The 23416-nt window shown below is 42.5% G+C and overlaps 2 protein-coding genes and 2 pseudogenes across 3 annotated transcripts in view; 1 reads left to right on the top strand and 3 right to left on the bottom strand.

Annotated features, from left to right (window-relative positions):
* Positions 1 to 23416, bottom strand: part of LOC149143032 (uncharacterized) — a 307558-nt gene that overhangs the window by 217582 nt on the left and 66560 nt on the right. For both annotated transcript variants that reach the window (XM_089450073.1, XM_089450074.1), the window contains exon 3: positions 1531 to 1614. In XM_089450073.1, the coding sequence (XP_089306199.1) occupies positions 1531 to 1614 (84 nt within the window). The remainder of the gene's footprint in view (positions 1 to 1530; positions 1615 to 23416) is intronic.
* LOC149143035 (chaperone protein ClpB3, chloroplastic pseudogene) lies at positions 3387 to 4130 on the top strand (annotated as a pseudogene).
* Positions 7506 to 21475, bottom strand: LOC149143033 (uncharacterized; annotated as a pseudogene).
* On the bottom strand, positions 8695 to 11542 carry LOC149143034 (uncharacterized). The gene is made up of 4 exons (XM_089448328.1): positions 10080 to 11542; positions 9596 to 9975; positions 9224 to 9439; positions 8695 to 9104 (listed from the first exon to the last, which is right to left on the bottom strand). Exons 1-4 carry the CDS (start codon positions 11459 to 11461, stop codon positions 8935 to 8937), a joined length of 2148 nt encoding a protein of 715 aa, XP_089304454.1. The 5' UTR covers positions 11462 to 11542; the 3' UTR covers positions 8695 to 8934.

Here is a 23416-nt window from a genome sequence, read left to right as displayed (position 1 = left end):
ACTTCTGACACAACACCATCTTCCTATTCTCATTGGTGCTCTGGTGAAGTTTTACTACGGAATCCCACATCTCATTGGCAAACTTCTTCCTTGTCACATGAGGAAATAGGTTGTCTTTAATAGCATCGAGAATAATTCTCCTTGCCTTCACATTCTGCTTATTGAAGTCTGCCAACTGAACTAGATTAGTGGGAGGTTGTACCACACTCTCTACAATATCCCACACCTCAACTTCCTCAAGCAGCAACAGCATTCTCTCCTTCCATGGGCCAAAATTCTCAGCCCCACTCAGCCTATCCTCCACCCTCAAAGTTTCAAACCAATAGCCATCTGACCTTCACAACCAACACAATTTCTCAATCACTGAAGACTTTCAAACTCCTCCCTCTCAACCACAGATCTCTAGTATATAGGCAGGTTGTATGCTTGTTGTAGGTTCACCGATTATCAGCTGAAGGTTTCATTGGCTGCTCTGATACCATGTAGAAATTTTAGGTTCTTTATAGCCCTCCGCAGTTTCGGTTTGTTTTGCATAGAGTTTAATTCCCACAGCCCCACATGTTCATGTTGATAAAGAAAAATGCAGATTCTAAAACAAACATTAACAGGCTACCACTACACTTTCAATTTTCAGCTGATAAGAAATTTAAACAAGCAATCACACAGATAGGAGACACTTATTTTTGGTCAACTCTAACCTGGAAAAACCCACAAAGGGAAAACCAGTCTAGAAGAGGAGTTTTATTGCTAGTCTCAGAGAAATAATTACAGCATTAAATAACTCATTAAAGGACTTATCTCTCCTTTCATGCATGTGCCAGCATCTAGGAATTCGGGCCACTGTTTGCTACAGTTTTGGACTTTGGACTTAAAAACTCTGGCAATTGTCTAGTACATATTCAGCCTCCTCTGCTGATATTTCTCTGCTCAGAAATTTGAGCTACTGGTCTGACACTTCAGCCCTTGATTCCAGCATTGGTAACCTTTGCTTACTCCTTGAAACTAGAGCCACTGCATAGGAATAAATACCTCTGACTGCATGGCACTAATCAGTAGTATCTCTGATGTGAATTTCAAGTTCCAGCCCAGATTTTAACTCCTTAAAATGCAGACCTGAGCCTTCTCAATGTTCTAACCCGTTACAAATAATGAGCTTATGCATGATGCACATTTAAAAAATTTATTCCCCAAAATGAGCTATCCCTTTGTCGGCATCCATCAAGAATCAACTACTCAAAAAAAAAGAAAAACTACAAGGGAAATAAATCATCATTCAATACCAAATTAGTAAATTACCAATGAATAGCATATTTAGTCCTCTCTTTTGAAACGGAAGATTAGCATTGCATGACATGGAATGTTAGTAAATAGAAATTCACGTTCACAAGCTATAACCTTACAACACCTCAATCAAGTATCAGATCAGAAATTTTGCCGTTTGTACTCAAATTGTTAAATATTTCACATTATAAGCAGAACAAAACTAGAGCTATTAAGCAAAACTGCAAATGTATAGTAGAAACACAATACCTGCCCCCGACTAAGCATCTCTGACTTCTTCAACTTCTTCATTGCATATACTTGCCCCGTTGACTTTGCACGGCATAATTTAACCTGCATTGCACAGTCCAGTGTCATTTAGGACTAGCAAAAGTATAAAATGTAAATAGCAATAAAGGTGCACTACATGAAGACAAGCAAATTTGAAACCTTTTACGTTTTTTTGAAAATGTAACAAAAGAGATGTATTAATCTTATGGTGAAGTTCCAACAAGAACCTTGAAAAATGAAATGAAAGAAAAATAACCCACCTAAACATTGAAACAAAATGCAGTTTACATGTAGCAAAACAAGAATCTAATACTATGAATTTCAATATCTCTAGAGGTAGAAGATATGTGAGTTCTAGTCAAATACATTAAAATGTGATTACAGGCTTCTTCAGAGGCCTCTAATCAAGAACTATGTGCCAAAAGGTCCACAAACAGCACACCAAATACACATCATGCCCGCTTCTCATATGAATATTTGAATGGCATATTTTTAACTTTAATACTTACAATCAAAATTCACCCAACAAAGGAAAACCAAAATTCCTACTTCCCTTCTTCTATATGCAAACAAAATCTTGACCATTCATGTAAAACCTGCTACATGTTTGGGGGAGCAAAACAATACGTCACCCATACAAAAAATGATAACACTAATTTCACCAACACAGATACCACCAAGAGGGATCTATTAACTTGTTGTCCGACCATTAGAGATTATATTCTTATTTAACTACCCATCAGTAACACAAATCTAAATATCCTTAGTAATTTCTCAGAAGGCTCTATCCGATAACTCAATGTTTGTAAGTCAACTTTTCATAAAAACAGGCCTGAGGATAAAGAATCAAGATAGGCCAAGGAAAAAGGAGGCTACAGGATGACGCACCCCTCGACTGAAAACAGGGTATCCACAGAAAGAAGAACCCAGTACTGTTGAGCCCTAAAAAGCAAAATATTATTTTGCTCAAATGGTAAGCCAAACCAAAACAACCACAATTTGAGCAAAACTGGTGATATTGCCCCTAAACTAAGCAAGAATGTTTATTCTATGTCTCACTGCCAACTTTAGTTGCTCAAGCGGATCAAATCTTCCACTTCTAACCCTCGAAAGGTCAGAGGTATTATGGAAGTGAAGTAACAAAACTTATAGCCTGTCGGCTTGAATGTAAAAATACACAAGAGGTATTTTGTAATAATAATTTATTATATATAAAATGTATAACTTTATAAGTGATGTTCAATGTTACAATGAGGGCCTGCTTTATATATCTAGGCAGGTGTCCCTTTACGAACGTTCATGCTCTTTGGGGACACACCTCTTCACTAAACTAATCACTAATTAATCATTGTTTTTGATGTAGTGTTATTATTTATATTTACATTATTCTATATCTATTTTTGATTCATAACATTGCCCTTTTCTTCGAAAAATTTTGTCCTCAAAGCTTAATCGCTTAATAATATCCAGTGTTCCACGGGGACGCGTCCCCCAGGGTGGGGTGCGCGCACCCCTCGTACCCCACGCACCCGGGACGGGGAGACTCTTGGGGGTGCGTTTCCCCACGTCCCCCTTTTGGGGAGACTCGGGGAGACGCAAGGGGGTGCGTTTCCCCAATGTGGGAGACTCGACTCCCCGAAAGGGGTACTTCTGGGCGTCCCCCCGAAAATGGGGTTCTTCTGGGCGTCCCCCCTTCATTTTTGTCTAATTACCCTTTATAAACCAAAAAAAAAATATAAAAAAATGAAAATTAATTTATTAAAAAAACATAAAAAATAAAAATAAACTAAATTAACAATTACAAATAAAAAATTACATGAACAAGTTAGGGTTAACTCCACTTTTCAAGTTTTCATTCTGCCGCCATTCATTATGCTCTTACCTCAACGCATTTTTTTCTTCCATCTGCTCTCACTGCGCCCACGAGAGCTTCAGCGCATCCTCACTCTTCTCCACGCAGCGACTTGCTGTTAGCACTTAGCAGTCGTTGCCCAACAGGTGTTGGCAAAACAGAATTAGCTAAGGCTCTTGCATCCTATTTATTTAATACTGATGAAGCTCTAGTGAGGATTGACATGAGTGAATACATGGAGAAGCATGCAGTTTCAAGGCTGATTGGAGCACCACCAGGGTATGTGGGTTATGAAGAAGGGGGACAGTTGACTGAGTCTATACGTAGAAGGCCTTATGCAGTTATTCTGTTTGATGAAATTGAGAAGGCACATACAGATGCCTTCAATATTCTACTTCAGATTTTAGATGACGGAAGGGTCACTGATTCTCAGGGTCGAACTGTAAGCTTCACCAACACTGTCATTATTATGACTTCAAACATTGGTTCTCAGTACATTCTAAGTAGGCTTGATGATGAACCTGGCTCAAAAGAGGAACTGTATGAGAGAATGAAGAACAGGGTTATGGAAGTGGCTCAAACGACATTTCGCCCTGAGTTCATGAATCGCATTGATGAGTATATTGTTTTCCAACCTCTAGACCATGAACAAATTAAGAGCATTGTAAGATTACAGGTATGTGGTTCATCTATCGTCATTCTTTTAGTGAAAACCAAAGCGAAATAGCGGAGGTTGGTCAGATATATTAGAAGTTAATTTATTTATAACTTTTTGATTTAATCATATAGAAACAACTGTTTGGAATATATGTTAGTTTCAGTTATTATTTTGGTTTTCAATGTAAATTATAGAATGATGTAAATTATAGAATGATGATTGATGAATGATAATTGATATGGATCAATGTACATTGTATTTGAATATTTGAATTTCATATTGAATTTTATTATTGAATCTTATGGTATTGAATCTTGACGAATTAGCATTATTGAACAATGAATATGAACATGAAAATTTCAAAATTATATACATATATATAAATTTATAATATATATAATTAAAAATTATATTATATATACCTCGACGTCTCCCCGTCTCCCCTAAATTTCCCTAAAATTTCAGGGTTCTCCCACACGTCCCCTTTGTGCGTCTCCCCGCACCCGCGTCTCCCCGTCCCGGAGACTTGGTGGAACATTGATAATATCTTTACTTTGACTGCGTCATTTCGGCATGTGTAATCATTGATAGTACCACCTTGGGATTAGGATTGTTCCATTTTTTTAATTTATTTATTTAAAGTAATTTAAATAATTTTATTTAATTAATTAAATTATGTGAATTTAATTTAACAAAAGCTCAACCATGTTATCACGCTCTCTGCACCACACTATCGAACCACAGAGTATTAATAGCACACACACACACACATATATATCGAAACATGCGAACCTTATCACCAGGGAACACGTCATATGATCCAGCATTTGACCCTGGGGAACATGATGTTTGACCCAGCGTCAACGGGGGACACAACCTGTGACAGCGGCAACGATTTTTATTTTTATTTTTTATTGAAATGTCAAAGAAAATATCAAGGTCATCAAAACCAGCAAGCTTAACATTCCACAAGGGAAATGAATTGCGAAGATTCAAATCCCAAGCAGTGTTTTAAAAACCGGTCAGTTTGAACCGGTAACCGGTCAAACCAGCCAATTAGCTAGCCCACCGGATCAAACCAACAGAAAAACTAGGTTTGACCCTTCATTTTGCCCAAAAAGGGGAAAAATGGTCCTAACTAGCCTGTTTAGGATGGAATCAGCCGGAGGACCCATGCAACGCGGTTTTCCAAGTTTGTAGGGTGTTTTGGAGGGAAAATAAGGATTCTTTCCCTCCAAAAAGACCCTCTCCAAGCCTTTAAAAGGAGCTCAACCCCCTCATTTGCCTCACACATCTCATTTGGAGTTTTTGTGAGTTTGAATGGGAGTTTGGAGAGTGTTGAGTTTTTGCTGGAGTAATGGAACAGCAAAGAGTTTAAGCTAAGTAGTAGCACTGTTTTTAAAACCGTTTTCAAAAACCGGTTACCGGTCAAACCGACCGGTTAGCAAGCTGGCCGGTCCGAACTGGCCAAAAAACCCGGTTTGGAAGGCCGTTTCTCCAATTTTTGGCCCTAACCGATGAAAACCGGCCGGTTTTAGGCATGCCCACCATAACTTGCAAAAAGCGGATTTCTAACTGTGGTTTTTGGGTTTTGGGGGGGGACTAAGGGTGTTTTCCCTCCAAAAACACCCTCTCCAAGCTATAAGAGGCCCCTCTCACTCTCATTTGTCTCACACAACTGATTTGGAGTGTTTGTGAGTGTTTGTGAGTTTGTTTGTGAGCTTGGAGAGTGTTGAGTTTTTGCTGAAGTAGTCATCTTGGAGTTGGAGTTGGAGCTATTTTGGAGATAGTGTGTAGCTGTCAGTGGAGTTGCCATCTTCAAGAGGAGGCTAAGGAAGCTAGTTTGCATTTCCAGGTAAGGATTTGCACTTGAAACTTCCTTATTTGACTGTTGTCCATGAATTAATTTTTTTTATGTGTTATAAACTTCTCACTTCTATGATCTACCATCCAGGGAGTCATCATGCCTCCAAAAGCCAGAGATACTGCATGGGCTCATTGTGATATGATTGATGGCAAAATGATCTGCAAATATTGCTAAAAATCCATTCAAGGAGGGGGTATTAATAGGTTCAAGCAACACTTGGCTGGGATAGGAGGCCATGTAAAGCCATGTGGAGCACCAAATGAAATAATAGGGCATATTATGGCAGAATACCTTCAGAAGTTTGAGACTCAAGTCACTGAACCAATAGAGAAGTTTGTGACTGCAAAGTTTGGGAGTCGGGACTCAACCAACTGAGTTTGATCATGATGACTGAGACTCATGAGAAGTTTCAACTTCAAGTGATAATGTTGATCACTATTATAGTATTTACTATTATCATATATGTAGAGTCTAGACTGAAGTCTTGTAGTAGGCCACTAGCCCCATAGTTTGTAGGCTTTGTTTTTGCACTCTAGAGGCCATTTAGAGCCTGATTGCTTATGTATTTTGTCGATGATATGTATTGCACTCGGTGCCATATTGATATATTCACCTTTACATGGTATATAAATGAGCAATCTTTGCATATTTTGTCTCTATTGGCTTGGAATCATGGTTTTAAATCTTAAAAATAGTTTTTTTCATTAAAAATAATTATTTAATGTATTTTTCTAAAACCGGTTCGTTTAGACCAAACCAGTCCCGGTTAGACCGGTTCCGGTCGGTAAACCAGTTCATTAGGTGGACCGGTCCGGTCACCGGTTCCGGTTTTAAAAACATTGAGTAGTAGTCATCATGCCTCCAAAAGCCAAGGATACTACATGGGCTCATTGTGATATGACTGATGGCAAAATGATCTGCAAATATTGCCAAAAATATATTGGAGAGGGTATTAACAGGTTCAAGCAACACTTGGCTGGGATAGGAGGCCATGTAAAGCCATTCAAGCACCAAATGACTCAATAGGAAGCCACGTAAAGCCATTCAAGCACCAAATGACTCAATAGGGCAGAATACCTTCAAAAGTTTGAGACTCAAGTCATTGAACCAATACAGAAGTTTGTGATTCAAGCAGTCGCAGAGTTTGGGAGTCGAGACTCAACCAACTGAGTTTGATCATGATGACGCATGAGAAGTTTCAAGTGATAATGTTGATCACTATTATAATATATGTAGACTTGTAGTAGGCCAGTGGCCCCATAGTTTGTAAGCTTTGTTTTTGCACTCTAGAGGCCATTTAGAGCCCGATTGCTTATGTATTTTGTCGATAATATGTATTGCACTCGGTGCCATTTTGATATATTCACTTTTACATGGTATATAAATGAGCAATCTTTGCATATTTTGTCTCTATTGACTTGGAATAATGGTTTTAAATCTTAAAAATAGTTTTTTTCATTAAAAATTAATTATTTAATGTATTTTTCTAAAACCGATTCGTTTAGACCTGACCAGTCCTGGTTCCGGTTTGAAACCTGATTCATTAGGTGGACCGGTCCGGTCACCAATTCCGGATTTTAAAACATTGATCCCAAGGCCAATATATTTTCAAATTTTACGTCTCCATGGACAATATGGTTGGCGTGTATGTAGTCGAGAGCCTCTACCAGAGATTTGATTATTTTGATGGCTTCTCTCTCACAACGGGAGCCCTTTTGGTCGATCACACTATGCAAATCTCCGCGATTACAGAGCTCCATAATCATGTAAATAAATTGTTCATCTTCGTATACAGATACGAATTGGATGATTTGTAGATGGCCTGATAGTCGTCGTATAAATGATATCTCGCGTTGTATAGCTTCCTTGTTGCGTATAGCTTTGCAAGCATATTTTCGTCTTGTTTTATTGCAGACACACTTCTTCACAACTCCATGATGTCCTTCACCGAGAACATCGTCGCACACTGTAAAATCGTTCTTGATACATTCATAATTAGGTTCCAAATCACTCTTTTCAGTTTTTTCAATAGTGTCCGGGCTAGCAGGCTCATCTTTATCACCAAAAAGAGATGAATGGGTGTCATATAGAACTTTGCAACCTTTTACATAGTCTCTTGCAAGATAATTTGGTCTTTTTGGATCCATGTTTGGACCAACAACATGTATCACGTGGGTGACCCCTTCTTTTTCATATAACTGAGAGCTTTGAGGAAGGGAAACAACAAGAGCACTCCCAACACTGAGAGTTTTAGCATGTTCTTTTGTAACAACCTCAAAATCAGGGCCTGCAGCCTTGAATATGGCTGAATTGACACCACAACCCCCTGCTTTCAAGTGCCAGTTAGCAGCATTCGCAATTATGTTACACTTTAGGCCCCCTTTTGAATATAGCTTCGTGATGTCACCCACAAATGTAAGAAACTTTTTAGAATCCAATCTCTTTTCAACTGCCTTGGCACGAACCCTTGAAAGCATATCAGAGTCATGAACCAAGTCTACCATAATAAGTTTGAAATCTTAAGTTTTGTGCATCTCCAAAAACTCTGAAACTTTCCCTATAATTATATTAGCTGTTTTTTCAAAATCAAAATGAAAATCAGATGTTGAAATAGATGGAAAGGCAAGGGTTTGAACTTTGGACCAATGTTACCAGACTCGGAATTGGCAATAAATCGGCGAGGCAAAAGAGCGAAGAGTTTTAATCGGATCGGGAAAAAATCGGGAAAAAATCGGCAAATTCATTAAATAAAAATATACACATATATTGAATTAAAAAAACCATTTTTCATTAATATTGGGTAAAGGTATGTCCAAACAATGCATAATATCAATAGATGTCCAAAATATCATGAATAAATAAGTATCTCATATATGTTATGAGTCCACACATGATCCAAAGCACTGAGTCTTGAGTCCTTAGAAGCATATGCTTCTAAAAGTTTACAAAAAAGTTAAAAACTGCATACTAATCAGAAAAAAATCAGCAACTAAGAGTCTAAGACTCTTAAGAGTGAGAACTAGAAGCGATTCCTCCCACTCCTTCGCTTGCTTGACTCTCAAAGTTCTCCAAGTCATGAAGGCTGAAAAGAGGAGGCTCATCTAATTGAACCCATTCTGCCGCATTTGTAGCTTGCAAATCTAACTCTTCAAGGTCGATTGGTGAATGATCAATACCTGTCATTATCATGAGACATTGAAATGTGAATTAAAATTTCACTTTGAAGTTTGAACTTTAAACTTTTAAAGTACGAACTAGATTATGAAACCTTCAAATTCAAGCTCTCGAATCTCACCTTGTATTTGTTTGTTGCGAAGTCGTAGATTGTAATGGACAAATACAAGGTCATTCAAGCGCTTTTGTGTCAATCGGTTGCGCTTCTTAGAATGTATTTTCTCAAACATGCTCCAGTTGCGTTCACAACCTGAAGCACTGCATGCTTGGTTTAAGATTCGAATGGCAAATCTCTTCAAATCTGGCGTATCACTACCAAAGTTTTGCCACCAAAGACCTAGCAAGTGGTAAGGGTTTGTGAGTAGAAGACTAGAAGTACCAAATTAGTAAATAGTAAAAACTTAAAAAGAAAAGAAAATTTAACAAAACATTTAACATACAAAATAAAGTTTAAACAAATTTAATGAATTGATGAAGCCTTCAAGCTGGGTACCTGGCAACATCTTTGACCTTTGTCTTATAGCACTGGTATAGGCAAACAATTTAGATGGTGCCCTATAATCTTGTAGTTGGGAAAAGACACGACTTTGTTGTTCTAGATCAGGGAAGCACCTTTCCAAGCATGTCATAAGTCCTCTGCCAACCTCCCCATCCTCATTAAATTTGCTCTTATCATAAAAATATTGTGGGTTTAAGAAGTACCCAGCAGCATGTAAGGGGGAATGCAATTGCCTATCCCAACGTGCATCTATAATGTCCCAAAGAGGCATATACTTTGTCTCATCATCCCCATATCTTCTTTTGATGGCCTCCTTTGCGAGATCCATCGCCTCATAAATGTAACCCATAGCGGGTTTGTCACCATCAACCATCCTGAAAGTTCAAGCATTCAAATTTAAAGAAATATGAAACATTGTAAATAAAAAGAAGCTTGAAATGAAATTTAAAAAATGAAAAAGTTAAAAGACTAAAAGTACCTGAGAACTCTAACAAGGGACTCCGTCACAGCAATAATCTCTTCAGCATCTTTCCAGAAGCCATCATTAAACACAAGTGCAGCAATTTCGATGCCTTGAGGGGTCTTGGAATGTTTAGATCCCATCCACTCAGGTCCCAAGAACATCCTCTTCAGATTTATCTTTTGCTCAACCACAGATTGCAAAGATATGAAATTTGTTGCAAATCTAGTCACTGCAGGTCGAACAATTTCTTTACCTTCAGTGTATATTCTCATAGTGTTTAGGACAATAGTGTGGTTGTATAGGTATTTGGTTATGGATTTTGCCTTCTCCACAACCTCATGTATCCAATGAAGCTTACCAATGTCCTCAAGCATTAAATCTATGCAATGGGCAGCACAAGAGGTCCAAAAAATAGTGGGGTGCCTCATCTCAAAAAGTCTACCAGCAGCCATATAATTCGCTGCATTATCGGTGACAATTTGTACAACATTTTCTTCTCCCACTTCTTGAACGACTTCCTCCATCATTTCACAGATAAGTTGGGCAGTCTTAACCTTATCTGAAGCATCCACTGACTTGAGAAACATTGTGCCTGCGGGACAAGATACAAGGAAATTTATTAAAGTTCTATTCCTCTGATCTGTCCATCCATCACTCATGATGGTGCACCCTGTTTCTACCCATGATGAACGAAACTCAGCTAGCACAAGCATGACATCTTCAACACTCTCTAACAACATATCTGTCCTAAGGCTCTCTGATGTAGGGGCTTTGAACCCTGGACCTGCAGCAGCAATTGCATCAATCATAGCTTGCCAATAAGGACTTCTGGCACAGTGGAAAGGTATGTCAGAATAGTACCAAAAGTTAGCAATGGCCTTCCTTGCTTGACTATGGATATTTTTTTTCCAACCAGTGCCATCCAAGGTAGGTTGGGAACCGGGTTTTGTGCGGGGAGCAAAAAAGGTGTTTATGTTTCCACCTCCACTGTTGAAGGAAGGAGTTGCTGTTGAAGGACTGGCATGGCTTTGAGTTTGACTTGGCCTTGGAGGCATGTGTGGAAAACTTGGGAACGGCATTGAGGATTCAACAGATTGAGGTGACATGGGGCTAGTGGCAGAAAAAGTATTAACTCCAACATTTCCTATTTCAGCATTTTGCTTTGCTTTCTTGGCATTACGCTGCTCTAACATATCAAGGGCCAAGGCTGCTTGGTATTGGACATTCTCGTCAACTTTGCCGCAAAGACCTATATCATGGCCAGGTATTTTTGCAAGGTGGAACTTGAATCTATAAATGCCTCCACTGCATTCCTTTTTGCAAAATTTACAAAGGAGCAAGGATTTTCCGGGAATCTTGTCACAATAAGCCCAAGCAAAGTCCCGCTCTCTCGGCATTGTTGTTGCTTTGAACTTGTGTTTAATTTGTGGCTTCTGTTAAGATTTGGAGTCTGGCTTCTATTTAATTTGTGGCTCCTGTGAAAGACAACAAAAAATCAAATTTAAAAATTATCCAAAAATTTAAAATATGCTAGAAATTTAAAAATATGCTATCAACACTATGTCTGAATTTCATGGCATTGCTTGAAACGAAAATGGAAACAAGGGCTGATAAAGATAATCTTTGTTACAAAATCTGTGTTGAGATTCGAGAAGGATCAAAAGATTCAAGGTGCAAATCTCAGCTGTATGTGTACACTGTATAATAGACAGCTGGCAAGAGTGTTAACCAAAATAACAAACATCTCGTCCCAACCTGGGCATTATAGAGTTACAGCAACAACCTTCGTGTGTAACAGCAACAATGATTTAATCATCCACAAGCATTATAAGGCCTTCTGCTGAAGGATAGATCCCTCTTAACCAAGGATTTATCATGCATTGTGAAGGATCAAAATATTCAAGGTGAAAATCTGATTTATATATAGAGTGGGTAGAAGTATTATGTAAAGCAATGCACACCTGATTTGAATCACGTGAAGGTTATGACTCTGATGCAACCAGCAGTTATCTTTTTGGTTTACATGCTATCTAGTTAATATGTTTTCTTCTCTAAGGATGTAAGGCCCTCGTGACTCGGGCAGGCACGCGACGGGCGGGCGCCCCTTCACACGACGGGCGAGCACCTCTTTACACGACGGACAAGCGGTGGGCACGACCCGGGTAGGCACGCACGGCGGGCGGGCGCCCTTGCACGATGAGCGGGCGCCCCGTGCACGACGAGCGGGCGTGGTCACCCGGCGAGCGGACGCGGGCGCGGTCACCCGACGAGCGGGTGCGGTCACCCGGCGAGCTGACATACACAGGCGGGCGCGGGCGCGGTCACCCGACGAGCGGGTGCGGTCACCCGGCGAGCTGACATACACGAGCGGGCACGGGCGAGTCACCCGACGGGGCGACGAGTTGGCGGGCGCGGTTCTGCACGACGGGCGGTGGACGACCCGGGCGGGCGCGGTTCTGCACGACGGGCGGGCGAGCGCCCCGGCGAGCGCGGGCGGGCGCGGTTCTGCACGGCGGGCGGACAACGGTTATGATGCGACGAAACAGCGGTTGCGGTGCGACGAAAGGTTGGCACAATGCGACACAAAAATAAGCTAAGTGTGAAATAATGCGAAGGGTGAAAGAAGGTTATACCCACGCGTTGAGGACTTACATATGAGCGAAGCCGACGTGTTAATATGTGGTTATGGGCGTTGAGCGAAGGATATGGGGGTCGGCCTTAAGGCTGGACACCCCTCTCCAAATGAACGCAGAAACATATATTATATGGAGGCTTGTACACATATATAAATATGTGTGGTTAATTAAAATATAATAATAAAATATACGTGGGCTTATATGTGTAATGGTGGGGTCGGCCATGAGTGGTGCACCCCCCTTAAAACACATGAGAAGAGCGTATATATTGATGGAGGATGGAGCTTCATTTCTCCATCGAACTTCGCTTGGAGTGTCTTCGCATAAGGACAAGGAAAAGTGCGAAGGTCTTGAGGATATGCGCATGAAAGATGAGAAGATCTCGCATGTTGTGGATTGGGTTATGTGAAGGTTTATCACGGTTGAGGAGGTTCTGTACACGGTATTTGTGTAGGATTGTATGAGCGTCTTGGTGACCCGTGTGGGTACCCGCTCTTGGACAAAGGTGCACAAATGTGTATGTAGAAGGCTGTCTTATGCCTTGTTGTAAATATTGCTAAGTGTTGGCTTGGATTTTGCCAAGCACACTTGTTGATGTAATATTGAAGATTATCATAATATATTGTTATCGGGCAGACTTGTTCGGGAGTTGCCCCTCCCTTTATACTTGTGTGCAATTGTTATGTTCTCGGTTTAATTGCATATTGGTTAATGAATGTGTATGGGCTTCATTAAGTATAAAGGTTAATGCATTTTACTTGGTTGAGAAAAACAAACTAAGTATGTTAATGTGGAAAGGCGTAGTCCATGTGCACGAGTATTGTTAAAAAGAAAGTGTACGGTGGTGCCGCACCTCGCCGGACACGGTTGGAAGACTACCGTAGGCTTGGGGGCGTGACAGGTGGTATCAGAGCAGGGTTGCTCGTAGAGACTTGAACAAGGTTCAGGTGTTGAAGCATATCAGAGCTCGGTCTAGAGCTGGTGAGCAGGGTTTGCTCGTGAAGGTTTCAAAACTCGGTTTGAGCAGGGTTGCTCGTGACAAAGGTTATGGAGAACAGTTTGGGTTACATAGACTTGATGGTTTATGGTAAAACCATTCAAGCTCTGGTAGACACGAAAGTTACACATAACTTTATGACTACACGGTTAGCAAAAGAGGCTGGGCTGACATCTACTATGGAGGTCAAGGCAGTGGACTCTAGAGCTAAGGTGGCAGGTTTGGTACACAATGTACCTGTGCAGATAGAAGAATGGAGAGGTCAGTTGGACTTCATTACGATGGAGATGAATGACTTCGATATGATACTTGGACGAGATTTCTTGAAGGGCAACAAGGTTATTGTTGTCCCCTTCTGTGATGAAGATGTTGCAGGCTTGACTACGACGGAGGATGAACTTGAGGCTGATCAAGTTGGACCAGGATCGTGCAGTTTGTCAACATGTATGGATGAGGTCACTCACATGGAGGAGCCTCATGATGATGAAGTAAGTATTGGTACTTGTGTTTCATTTGGGCATTTGGTAGATGGACCGTGTGCAGTGAAAGGCAAAGCCAGTTTGCCTATGCTATGGAGGATCTTGCCATGGATGACTATGATGGAACCTTGTATGGAGAAGCAAGGATTGTCAACTATTGCAGGACTTGTTGGGGCTACTTGTGACCTTATGGTTGAAGGTGCAAGGGCCCGTGACAAGGGTGGGACTTGATGATCGTTGTGGATGATTGGGTCATGCTTTAGCCACATGGCTAAGTGCCCGGCATGACTCATGGACAGATTGAAGGGCACACCCTTGGGTGGACTTCTCATGGCCGAGACCCAGAGATAGTCTTGGTGGACACTTTGGTGGAGGAGCTATGATGGAAGGGACTCGTGATGATGATGATTGGGTGGACTTCTCATGGCCGAGACCAAGAGATAGTCTTGATGGACACCTTGGTGGAGGAGCTATGATGGAAGGGACTCGTGATGATGATGATATGGTTGGGTGACCGAGTTCACTAAACCGAAGATTGCAGCTTGGATGAGGATGACCGATGTTGTGATGTACTTGGTTGGACTACATGGGCAACATAGTCATGGACATCAGGTTGGAGACTTGAGGATGGCACATTGCAGATGATGAAGAGGGCTTCATGGACCTGAATGGGGCACATCGAGAGTTGATTACTTGGATGGAGTTGTGAGCAACTATGGAGCATTCCTACTACATGGAGAGCTGAGGCATCTTGCAGGGACCTTTTGGCCGAGACTTGTATGCTTGCTAGAGTGTTGGTTGGGGATGGTTTATGGAGCTCATGATGACATGAGATTGTTGTGACTTTGGGGACATCATACATGGTGGACTTAGAGATCTGATGCATTGAGGAGCTGAGGTCAGGAGACTTTGATGCAGTATGGGATGCATACTTCCAAAGTACATGTATGGGCATGGCTTGGAAGAGTGACTTGATGTGGAGGATCGATGAGACACTTTGAGGTGATGGGGTCACGATGATGATGATGATGCCTTGGTGGCAACACTTGGACATGAGTTGAGCCGAGACTCAACTATTTTACACACATGATGATGTTGGGATAAATGTGGTTGATCACTTGTAGCACATTGACACCAAACATCATGGACAGCATGTTGCAGATGAGGTGGATGGGGTTTCCATGGACCTGAGCATGGGATCGTGGAGATGAGTGTTGACACATGATCGGGATGTGTAGCACTTGTTGATATGCATGGGCAGTTTGCACATGGAGAGGATAACCTGATGGAGACGGAGCCTTATATATGTTGCAGTGATGTTTGCCTTATATGGAGGGGTCTACATCATGGTTGATGACGATCTTGGTGGAGAGCTACCAGGATGGTGTGTTGTCGAGGACGACAACGATTTCAGGTGGAGGAGGATGTAAGGCCCTCGTGACTCGGGCAGGCACGCGACGGGCGGGCGCCCCTTCACACGACGGGCGAGCACCTCTTTACACGACGGACGAGCGGTGGGCACGACCCGGGTAGGCACGCACGCCGGGCGGACGCCCTTGCACGATGAGCGGGCACCCCGTGCACGACGAGCGGGCGTGGTCACCCGGCGAACGGACGCAGGCGCGGTCACCCGACGAGCAAGTGCGGTCACCCGGCGAGCTGACATACACAGGCGGGCGCGGGCGCGGTCACCCGACGAGCGGGTGCGGTCACCCGACGAGCGGGTGCGGTCACCCGGCGAGCTGACATACACGAGCGGGCACGGGCGAGTCACCCGCCGGGGCGACGAGCTGGCGGGCGCGGTTCTGCACGACGGGCGGTGGACGACCCGGGCGGGCGCGGTTCTGCACGACAGGCGGGCGGGCGCCCCGGCAAGCGCGGGCGGGCACGGTTCTGCACGGCGGGCGGACAGCGGTTATGATACGACGAAACAGCGGTTGCGGTGCGACGAAAGGTTGGCACAATGCGACACAAAAATAAGCTAAGTGTGAAAGAAGGTTATACCCACGCGTTGAGGACTTACCTATGAGCGAAGCCGACGTGTTAATATGTGGTTATGGGCGTTGAGCGAAGGATATGGGGGTCGGCCTTAAGGCTGGACACCCCTCTCCAAATGAACGCAGAAACATATATTATATGGAGGCTTGTACACATATATAAATATGTGTGGTTAATTAAAATATAATAATAAAATATACGTGGGCATGTATGTGAAATGGTGGGGTCGGCCATGAGTGGTGCACCCCCCTTAAAACACATGGAGAAGAGCGTATATATTGATGGAGGATGGAGCTTCATTTCTCCATCGAACTTCGCTTGGAGTGTCTTCGCATAAGGACAAGGAAAAGTGCGAAGGTCTTGAGGATATGCGCATTCCTCATGCGCATGAAAGATAAGAAGGTCTCGCATGTTGTGGATTGGGTTATGTGAAGGTTTATCACGGTTGAGGAGGTTCTGTACACGGTATTTGTGTAGGATTGTATGAGCGTCTTGGTGACCCGTGTGGGTACCCGCTCTTGGACAAAGGTGCACAAATGTGTATGTAGAAGGCTGTCTTATGCCTTGTTGTAAATATTGCTAAGTGTTGGCTTGGATTTTGCCAAGCACACTTGTTGATGTAATATTGAAGATTATCATAATATATTGTTATCGGGCAGACTTGTTCGGGAGTTGCCCCTCCCTTTATACTTGTGTGCAATTGTTATGTTCTCGGTTTAATTGCATATTGGTTAATGAATGTGTATGGGCTTCATTAAGTATAAAGGTTAATGCATTTTACTTGGTTGAGAAAAACAAACTAAGTATGTTAATGTGGAAAGGCGTAGTCCATGTGCACGAGTATTGTTAAAAAGAAAGTGTACGGTGGTGCCGCACCTCGCCGGACACGGTTGGAAGACTACCGTAGGCTTGGGGGCGTGACAGGCGTCAGGTACTTCCAACCGTCAAGCCCCCAAGCCCACGGTAGTCTTCCAAAGGCTTGGGGGCGTGACAGGCGCCGGGTACATCATACAAGTGTGCCTGGCAAAATCCAAGGCCAACACTTAGAAATATTTACAACAAGGCAAGACAGCCTTTACAATCATATGCCAACCTCACTTGGTAGGAGCGTGCTCACCCGAGCCACCAGAACTCCTCCAACTCGGTTCTGCACCAAACTGTCTTAGAATCGACCTTCGTACAACCCACGTCAGGCTCCAGTAAAACTGCGCACCTTTTACCTCAACGCATGAGCTATGCGCAATCCAAAACTGCGCCTTCTTTTACCCCTACTCCCAAGTCGTAGAAGACATGTAGAGCGAATTGCTTGATGGCCAAATGAAGCCTCTGCGCCATCTATATATACGCTGGCTATCCATTTGGTGAAGGGGTGTCAAGCTCTCAAGCCGACCCCCTAAAACATGTTAGGAGCCCTTGCTTTATTATTTGGTAGGTCGGCCTTTGCCCAAGTGCAAGGCCTCCCTACGCCCAATATAAAGCTTCCACACTCCATCGCATATTTTCCTTAAGTTACATATGCGACTTTGGAACGTCGCATTACAGCTCGCCCTTTCGTCGCACTCTGCCCGGTCGCTGTCGTTCGTCGCATTGCTGCCGCCCGTCGTGTGAAGGGGCGCCCGCCCATCGTGCCCGGGTCGCCCTTCCTTCGCACTTGCGCCTTCGCTGCCGTTGAACCGCGCCCGCCTATGTTGAATCGCGCCCGCCTGCTGTCGAACCATACCCGCGCTCCACACAACCGTGCTGTCCATCGCACTGTCCGTCGCTCGGGTCGTCCGCCCATCGGGCGCGGGTCGCCCACGGGTCGCCCGCCCATCGTGCGCGGGTCGCCCACGGGTCGCCCGTTTATCCACCGCACCGGCTCGTCGGGTGGCCGCACCCGCATACCAACTCGCCGCCCTGTCCGCAGCTCGTCGGGTGACCGCACCCGAACCTCAACTCGTCGTGCCTGTTCGCCAGCTCGGGTGACCGCACCTCGGTTCGCCGTGCCTAACCGCCGGCTCGTCGGCTCGCCGGGTGACCGCACCTGCGCCTCGGCTCGTCGTGCCCATCGCACATCAACTCGTCGGGCCGCCCGCCCATCGTGCAAGGGCGCCCGCCCAGGTCGTGCCCACGTCCAACCGCCGTGTGAAGAGATGTTCGCCCACCGCGCGCCTGCCCAGGTCTCGAGGGCCTTACATCACCTGTCACGCCCCCAGGCCTACGGTAGTCTTCCAACCGTGTCCGGCGAGGTGTGGCACCACCGTACACTTTCTTTTTAACAATACTCATGCACATGGACTACGCCTTTCACATAAACATACTTAGTTTGTTTTTCTCAACCAAGTAAAAGCATTAACCTTTATACTTAATGAAGCCCATACTCATTCATTAACCATTATGCAATTAACCAAGATAAACACAATTGCACACAAGTATAAAGGGAGGGGCAACTCCCGAATAAGTCTGCCCGATAATAATATATTATGAAAGTCTTCAATAATACATCATACAAGTGTGCCAGGCAAAGTCCAAGGCCAACACTTAGAAATGTGTACAATCACGGCAAGACAGCCTTTACAACCATATGCCAACCTCACTTGGTAGGAGCGTGCTCACCCGAGCCACCAGAACTCCTCCAACTCGGTTCTGCACCAAACTGCCTTAGAATCGACCTCCGTACAACCCCCGTCAGGTTCCGGTAAAACTGCGCACCTTTTACCTCAGCGCATGAGCTATGCGCAGTCCAAAACTGCGCCTTCTTTTACCCCTGCTCCCAAGTTGTAGAGGAGATGTAGAGTGAATGCTTGATGGCCAAATGAAGCCTCTGCGCCATCTATATATACACTGGCTATCCATTTGGTGAAGGGGTGTCAAGCCCTCAGGCCGACCCCATAAAACATGTTTAGGAGCCCCTGCTTTAGTGTTTAGTAGGTCGGCCTTTGCCCAAGTGCAAAGCCTCCCTACGCCCATTATAAAGCCTCCATACTCCATCACATAGTTTTCATGGCTTTGATGCCAATCTTTTGTAATGAAAAAACCTGCTACATCAAGCACAACAAGCTTATTTTGATGTATTCAGAATTGAACCCCAATTATTGCCTCTGTTCTGGTTTCCAGACTGGTAGATCATGGGCTAAATGGGGTGTCATCCAAGCATATGTATTGAACATATTTTCTCGGTTAATCTAAAATTTCGAGCCTACAAAACAGAAACCTTCTTCAACAAACTCAATAAAACTTAGAAATTTTTAACCAACTCCACGGTGAATCTAAACTGTCCATCTCAAAATCAGAACTGATCTGGGTTATTAATGAATACATATATAAATTTTTGAATAAAATTTACATAGGGCCACCGTGAAAGCTCTCGACTAAGCCTTTGCATGTTGGATTCCAATCTGATACTCGCCCATTCAACACACTACGTCATACACAGTGATGAGAGAGCTGGCTGCTAAGATCATCACGAGGAAATGATTCTCTATTGGTGAAATTTAAGTATATATGCGGATATGTCCAGTGAACATTGTTCATAATCGTGATATGGCTCTTTCTTTTGAACAATGGATGATGCAATATGTTAATTTTCAGCTTGTTGAACAAAACTGTAAATTTGGATACCTGTAGAGTTGGAGGCGAGGGAGTAGACTATTTGAGACTTCGAGGCTCTGCGCCTGCGGCGGGGTGTCGACTGTCGACGACTCGACTGTGCGGGTTCAAGTTCAACTGCAACAGCAACTTTCTGGACGGTTCAACTGCAACAGCAACTTTCTGAACTTTCTGGACGCGGGAGTATGGAGTCTGGACGCGGGAGAATGGACGCCGGCAGCCATAAATCACACAAACAGAAACCGGAACCCGATAACACCATAAATCACGCAAACAGAAACCGGAACCCGATAAAATTTTTGGCGGGACTCGGGAAAAAAACGCGACGCGCGAGTCAAAATCGCGTTGACCACGAGTCAAACGCGGTCAACGCGATTTGACTCGGGAAGATTCGAAACTGCTCGTTTGGTGGCCGATCCGACTGAGAATCGCGATTAATCGGGAAAATCGCCGATTCCTGTTTCACTGCTTTGGACACAGTCATTTGAAGATGTCCCACTGACACTGCAATCATACCTGTGCACAACATTGCTTTCAGTTTCCTTCCTATCTGAAGTTTTATTGCATGGAATAACTTGCTTCATATCGTGCGTGTCCAATTTCTCAGAATTCCTGTGACTGGTATGGTGCCTATTTAACAACTCAATGTTTTTACTGCTAGAGTTACAATTTTGTGAATCTCTTTCTTAAAGTAATGCAGCATACCACCTTCAGGTTTGTCTCCATACATACCACAGATGGAAGAACATCATCTAGACCCAGCTCTTTGTACACAGATATGGCCTTCTCCACATCAGATTCTGTTTGACAAAACATGATGCAGGAGAATCCCTGACTCAAGGTAGGTGGTTTTTTGGCTTGTACCATCTGATTGATAGTAATTGCAGCTCTAACTCCTTGCAAGCCTCCCTCGTGTTAAGTACGTTTTACTGCCCTGCTTATGCATAATTTAGTAGGCAAGTCAAGCACAACTACATGCACCTCTGTTTGGGTTCCTGCAAGCTCTATGAACTCAAGCCACTGCTCTCTATTAAGATTGCAGCAATCATTGATAACACTTTCATTGTCACAAGAGGATCCCTTTGACTGCCAGTTATCAGTACCTCTATGCATTGATATTCCATCTCTGCATCTACCTTGCTGACTGCTTATTCCACTATTTTTAATGGGGATTGGTATTTCAAGTTTACATGTCTTGTGGCAGACTTGATATTTTCTATATTTCAGTTTTTCATTTCTATAACTTACATGGTTGATTTCAGAATATCTGTTCTTGGGTGTTTCATCATCATTAAATCCTTCTCTGCATTCTCTATAAATTGTTAGGTTGTTTTTCATTTGATTAGTCTCTGGAGTCTCATTTTGTTCATTCATTGTATATTGTTTTACTTCCTCTTTTATAGATTCTACATCTTCGAGTGCTGTGTTTTCAATAACTTCATTCTCTTTGACATTAAGGTCAGCTTCATCTAGATCCTCATCTTGATTGACATTATTATCTATTACATCTTCATTTTCATTATCATCAATCTGATCAAAATCTTCTTCTCCTGCTTCACCTTGTTTTGTTTCTTCAATGTCGCTATTATCTTCCTTATTATCAATTTCCTTTCGACATGCTTCAACTTCTGCAAATGAATTTTCTAAACGCTGAAATTCTTCTTGAATTTTACTAAACCGCTCAACGCACTCAGGACGTAAACGTAATGGCATATTGTGCAGTCAACAACGTTCAAAGACTCGCATGATTATATTGTGCGACATGGCTCCAATACCACTGAAGCAACAAAACTTATAGCTTGTTGGCTTGAAGGTAAAAATACACAAGAGGTATTTTGTAATAATAATTTATTATATATAAAACGTATAAGTGTTGTTCAATGTTACAATGAGGACCTGCTTTATATATCTAGGCAGATGTCCCTTTATGAACGATCATGTCCTTTGGGGACACGCATCTTCACTAAACTAATCACTAATTAATCATTGTTTTTGATGTAGTGTTATTATATATATTTACATTATTTTACATCTATTTTTTATTCATAACAGGAAGTTACACATGACTAGTGATAAAATAACGCATGTGGTTAAAAGCAATACAAGATAGATCTTTGCATAGAATGAGTGCCAAAATAAAGTGTATAATTCTATATCAAACATTGCCCAGCTAGGCTCAGATCATAGCTACCACTACATTCCAAAGAAAATACAAGAACCAGAAAATGAAACTATAATATATTTGCAACGCATTAAAAATAAACAAAGCCTACGAGAGAAATAATTAACCAGCAACAACAAAACACATAAATGACGAACAAATCATTGACGCACAATTTGGCTTGGAAAACCCTTGCAGGAAAAACCAACCAAAGATATCTTTGTTCACTTGGCCTAATCCAGTCAAGCTAGCCAACTGAACCTTTGCTGCTCACCTCCAAGCCAATTACAATGGAATATCCCGAGCCTTTTAAAGGCTTCATTACATGCAATCCTCAGGCACAACACCATGGGCTACCAAAACCATCGGCCCAAATCCCAACATTACTAACCTAAAACGAGGCTTAACACAATGTGTCATTCACCAAGTCAAGGTTAACCTAGTACAATGTACCTAACTCATAAAATACAAACAACGTACCCAAATTAAATTACCACTCCATATATCTCATGTATCCTCAAAAAAGATAAAATTTTGTGATAACCCTATGTACCATACCCAAAACCTCACACTCAACTATCTAGGAAAAGATTTGAAGTTGGAATCCGCCCTAGGTGTATAATGGGGGTCCAATGGGCCCACTGGAGTAATAACAGTGGACATCATTCAGCAAAAGGTAGACTATGCCCACTATGTTTGTTATTATTAAATAAGGCCCACTATGTTAGTTAGCATTATGATTAAATAATTGTAATGTGGCCTCATAGTGAAGGCCCATTAGGTAGTTAGGAGGTTGTTACGATCAGGGTTCTCCTTTTAGCTATAAATAAGGATGGAGTCCTCCTTATGAGAGGTGAGGAGTATATTTTATTTGGAGCTTAGCTCATTGAAAGGTTGTCCAACCTTGAGACGCTAGTGAACAAGAGTGGATTCCCAACCTTAAGGGTATTTTCATTTAATCAAGGGGGTTTCAATCTTATTCTTGGATATCTTGTACGTGATATAATTTTCAAATCTAAGGTACTTAACAAGTACTATCAAAACTCTTTCTTGCACCAAAATCAAGAAAAAAAAAATATATATATATATATATATATTGCTGGTTTTCCAAGGGAAAAAGAGGATCATGAGACTCAAAGCAATTCTAGTAGCTTTATGAATAGAAACAAAGCAATTCTAGTAGCTTTATGAATAGAAATTGAAGAAAGCGGTTGTAGATCTAAGTTCCTCTTGGAAAAAAACCCAATAGCTAGTTATGACTCCCAATTTTCAGCTTACCTATTCTCCAGTAGTCTGCCTTCAAAATCCACATCCAACATTTTGCACTTATGTGGGCAATTTTTTGCATATGGCTAGATCTATATATTTGGATCCACATGACCATGTTAAGCATTTGGAGCATCATTCTCAACTAGGCATTGAGCTTAGGTATGATCAATGGGGAGTTAGCAAGAGATCTTGTACAAATTAAGGCTAACTTGATATGGACTATA

This window comes from Pinus tabuliformis, chromosome X, assembly GCF_031772625.1.
Source record: "Pinus tabuliformis cultivar Carrire ecotype Pingquan chromosome X, CPIR1, whole genome shotgun sequence".
Lineage (NCBI taxonomy): Eukaryota > Viridiplantae > Streptophyta > Pinopsida > Pinales > Pinaceae > Pinus > Pinus tabuliformis.
This window is presented reverse-complemented; position numbering and strand designations above follow the sequence as displayed.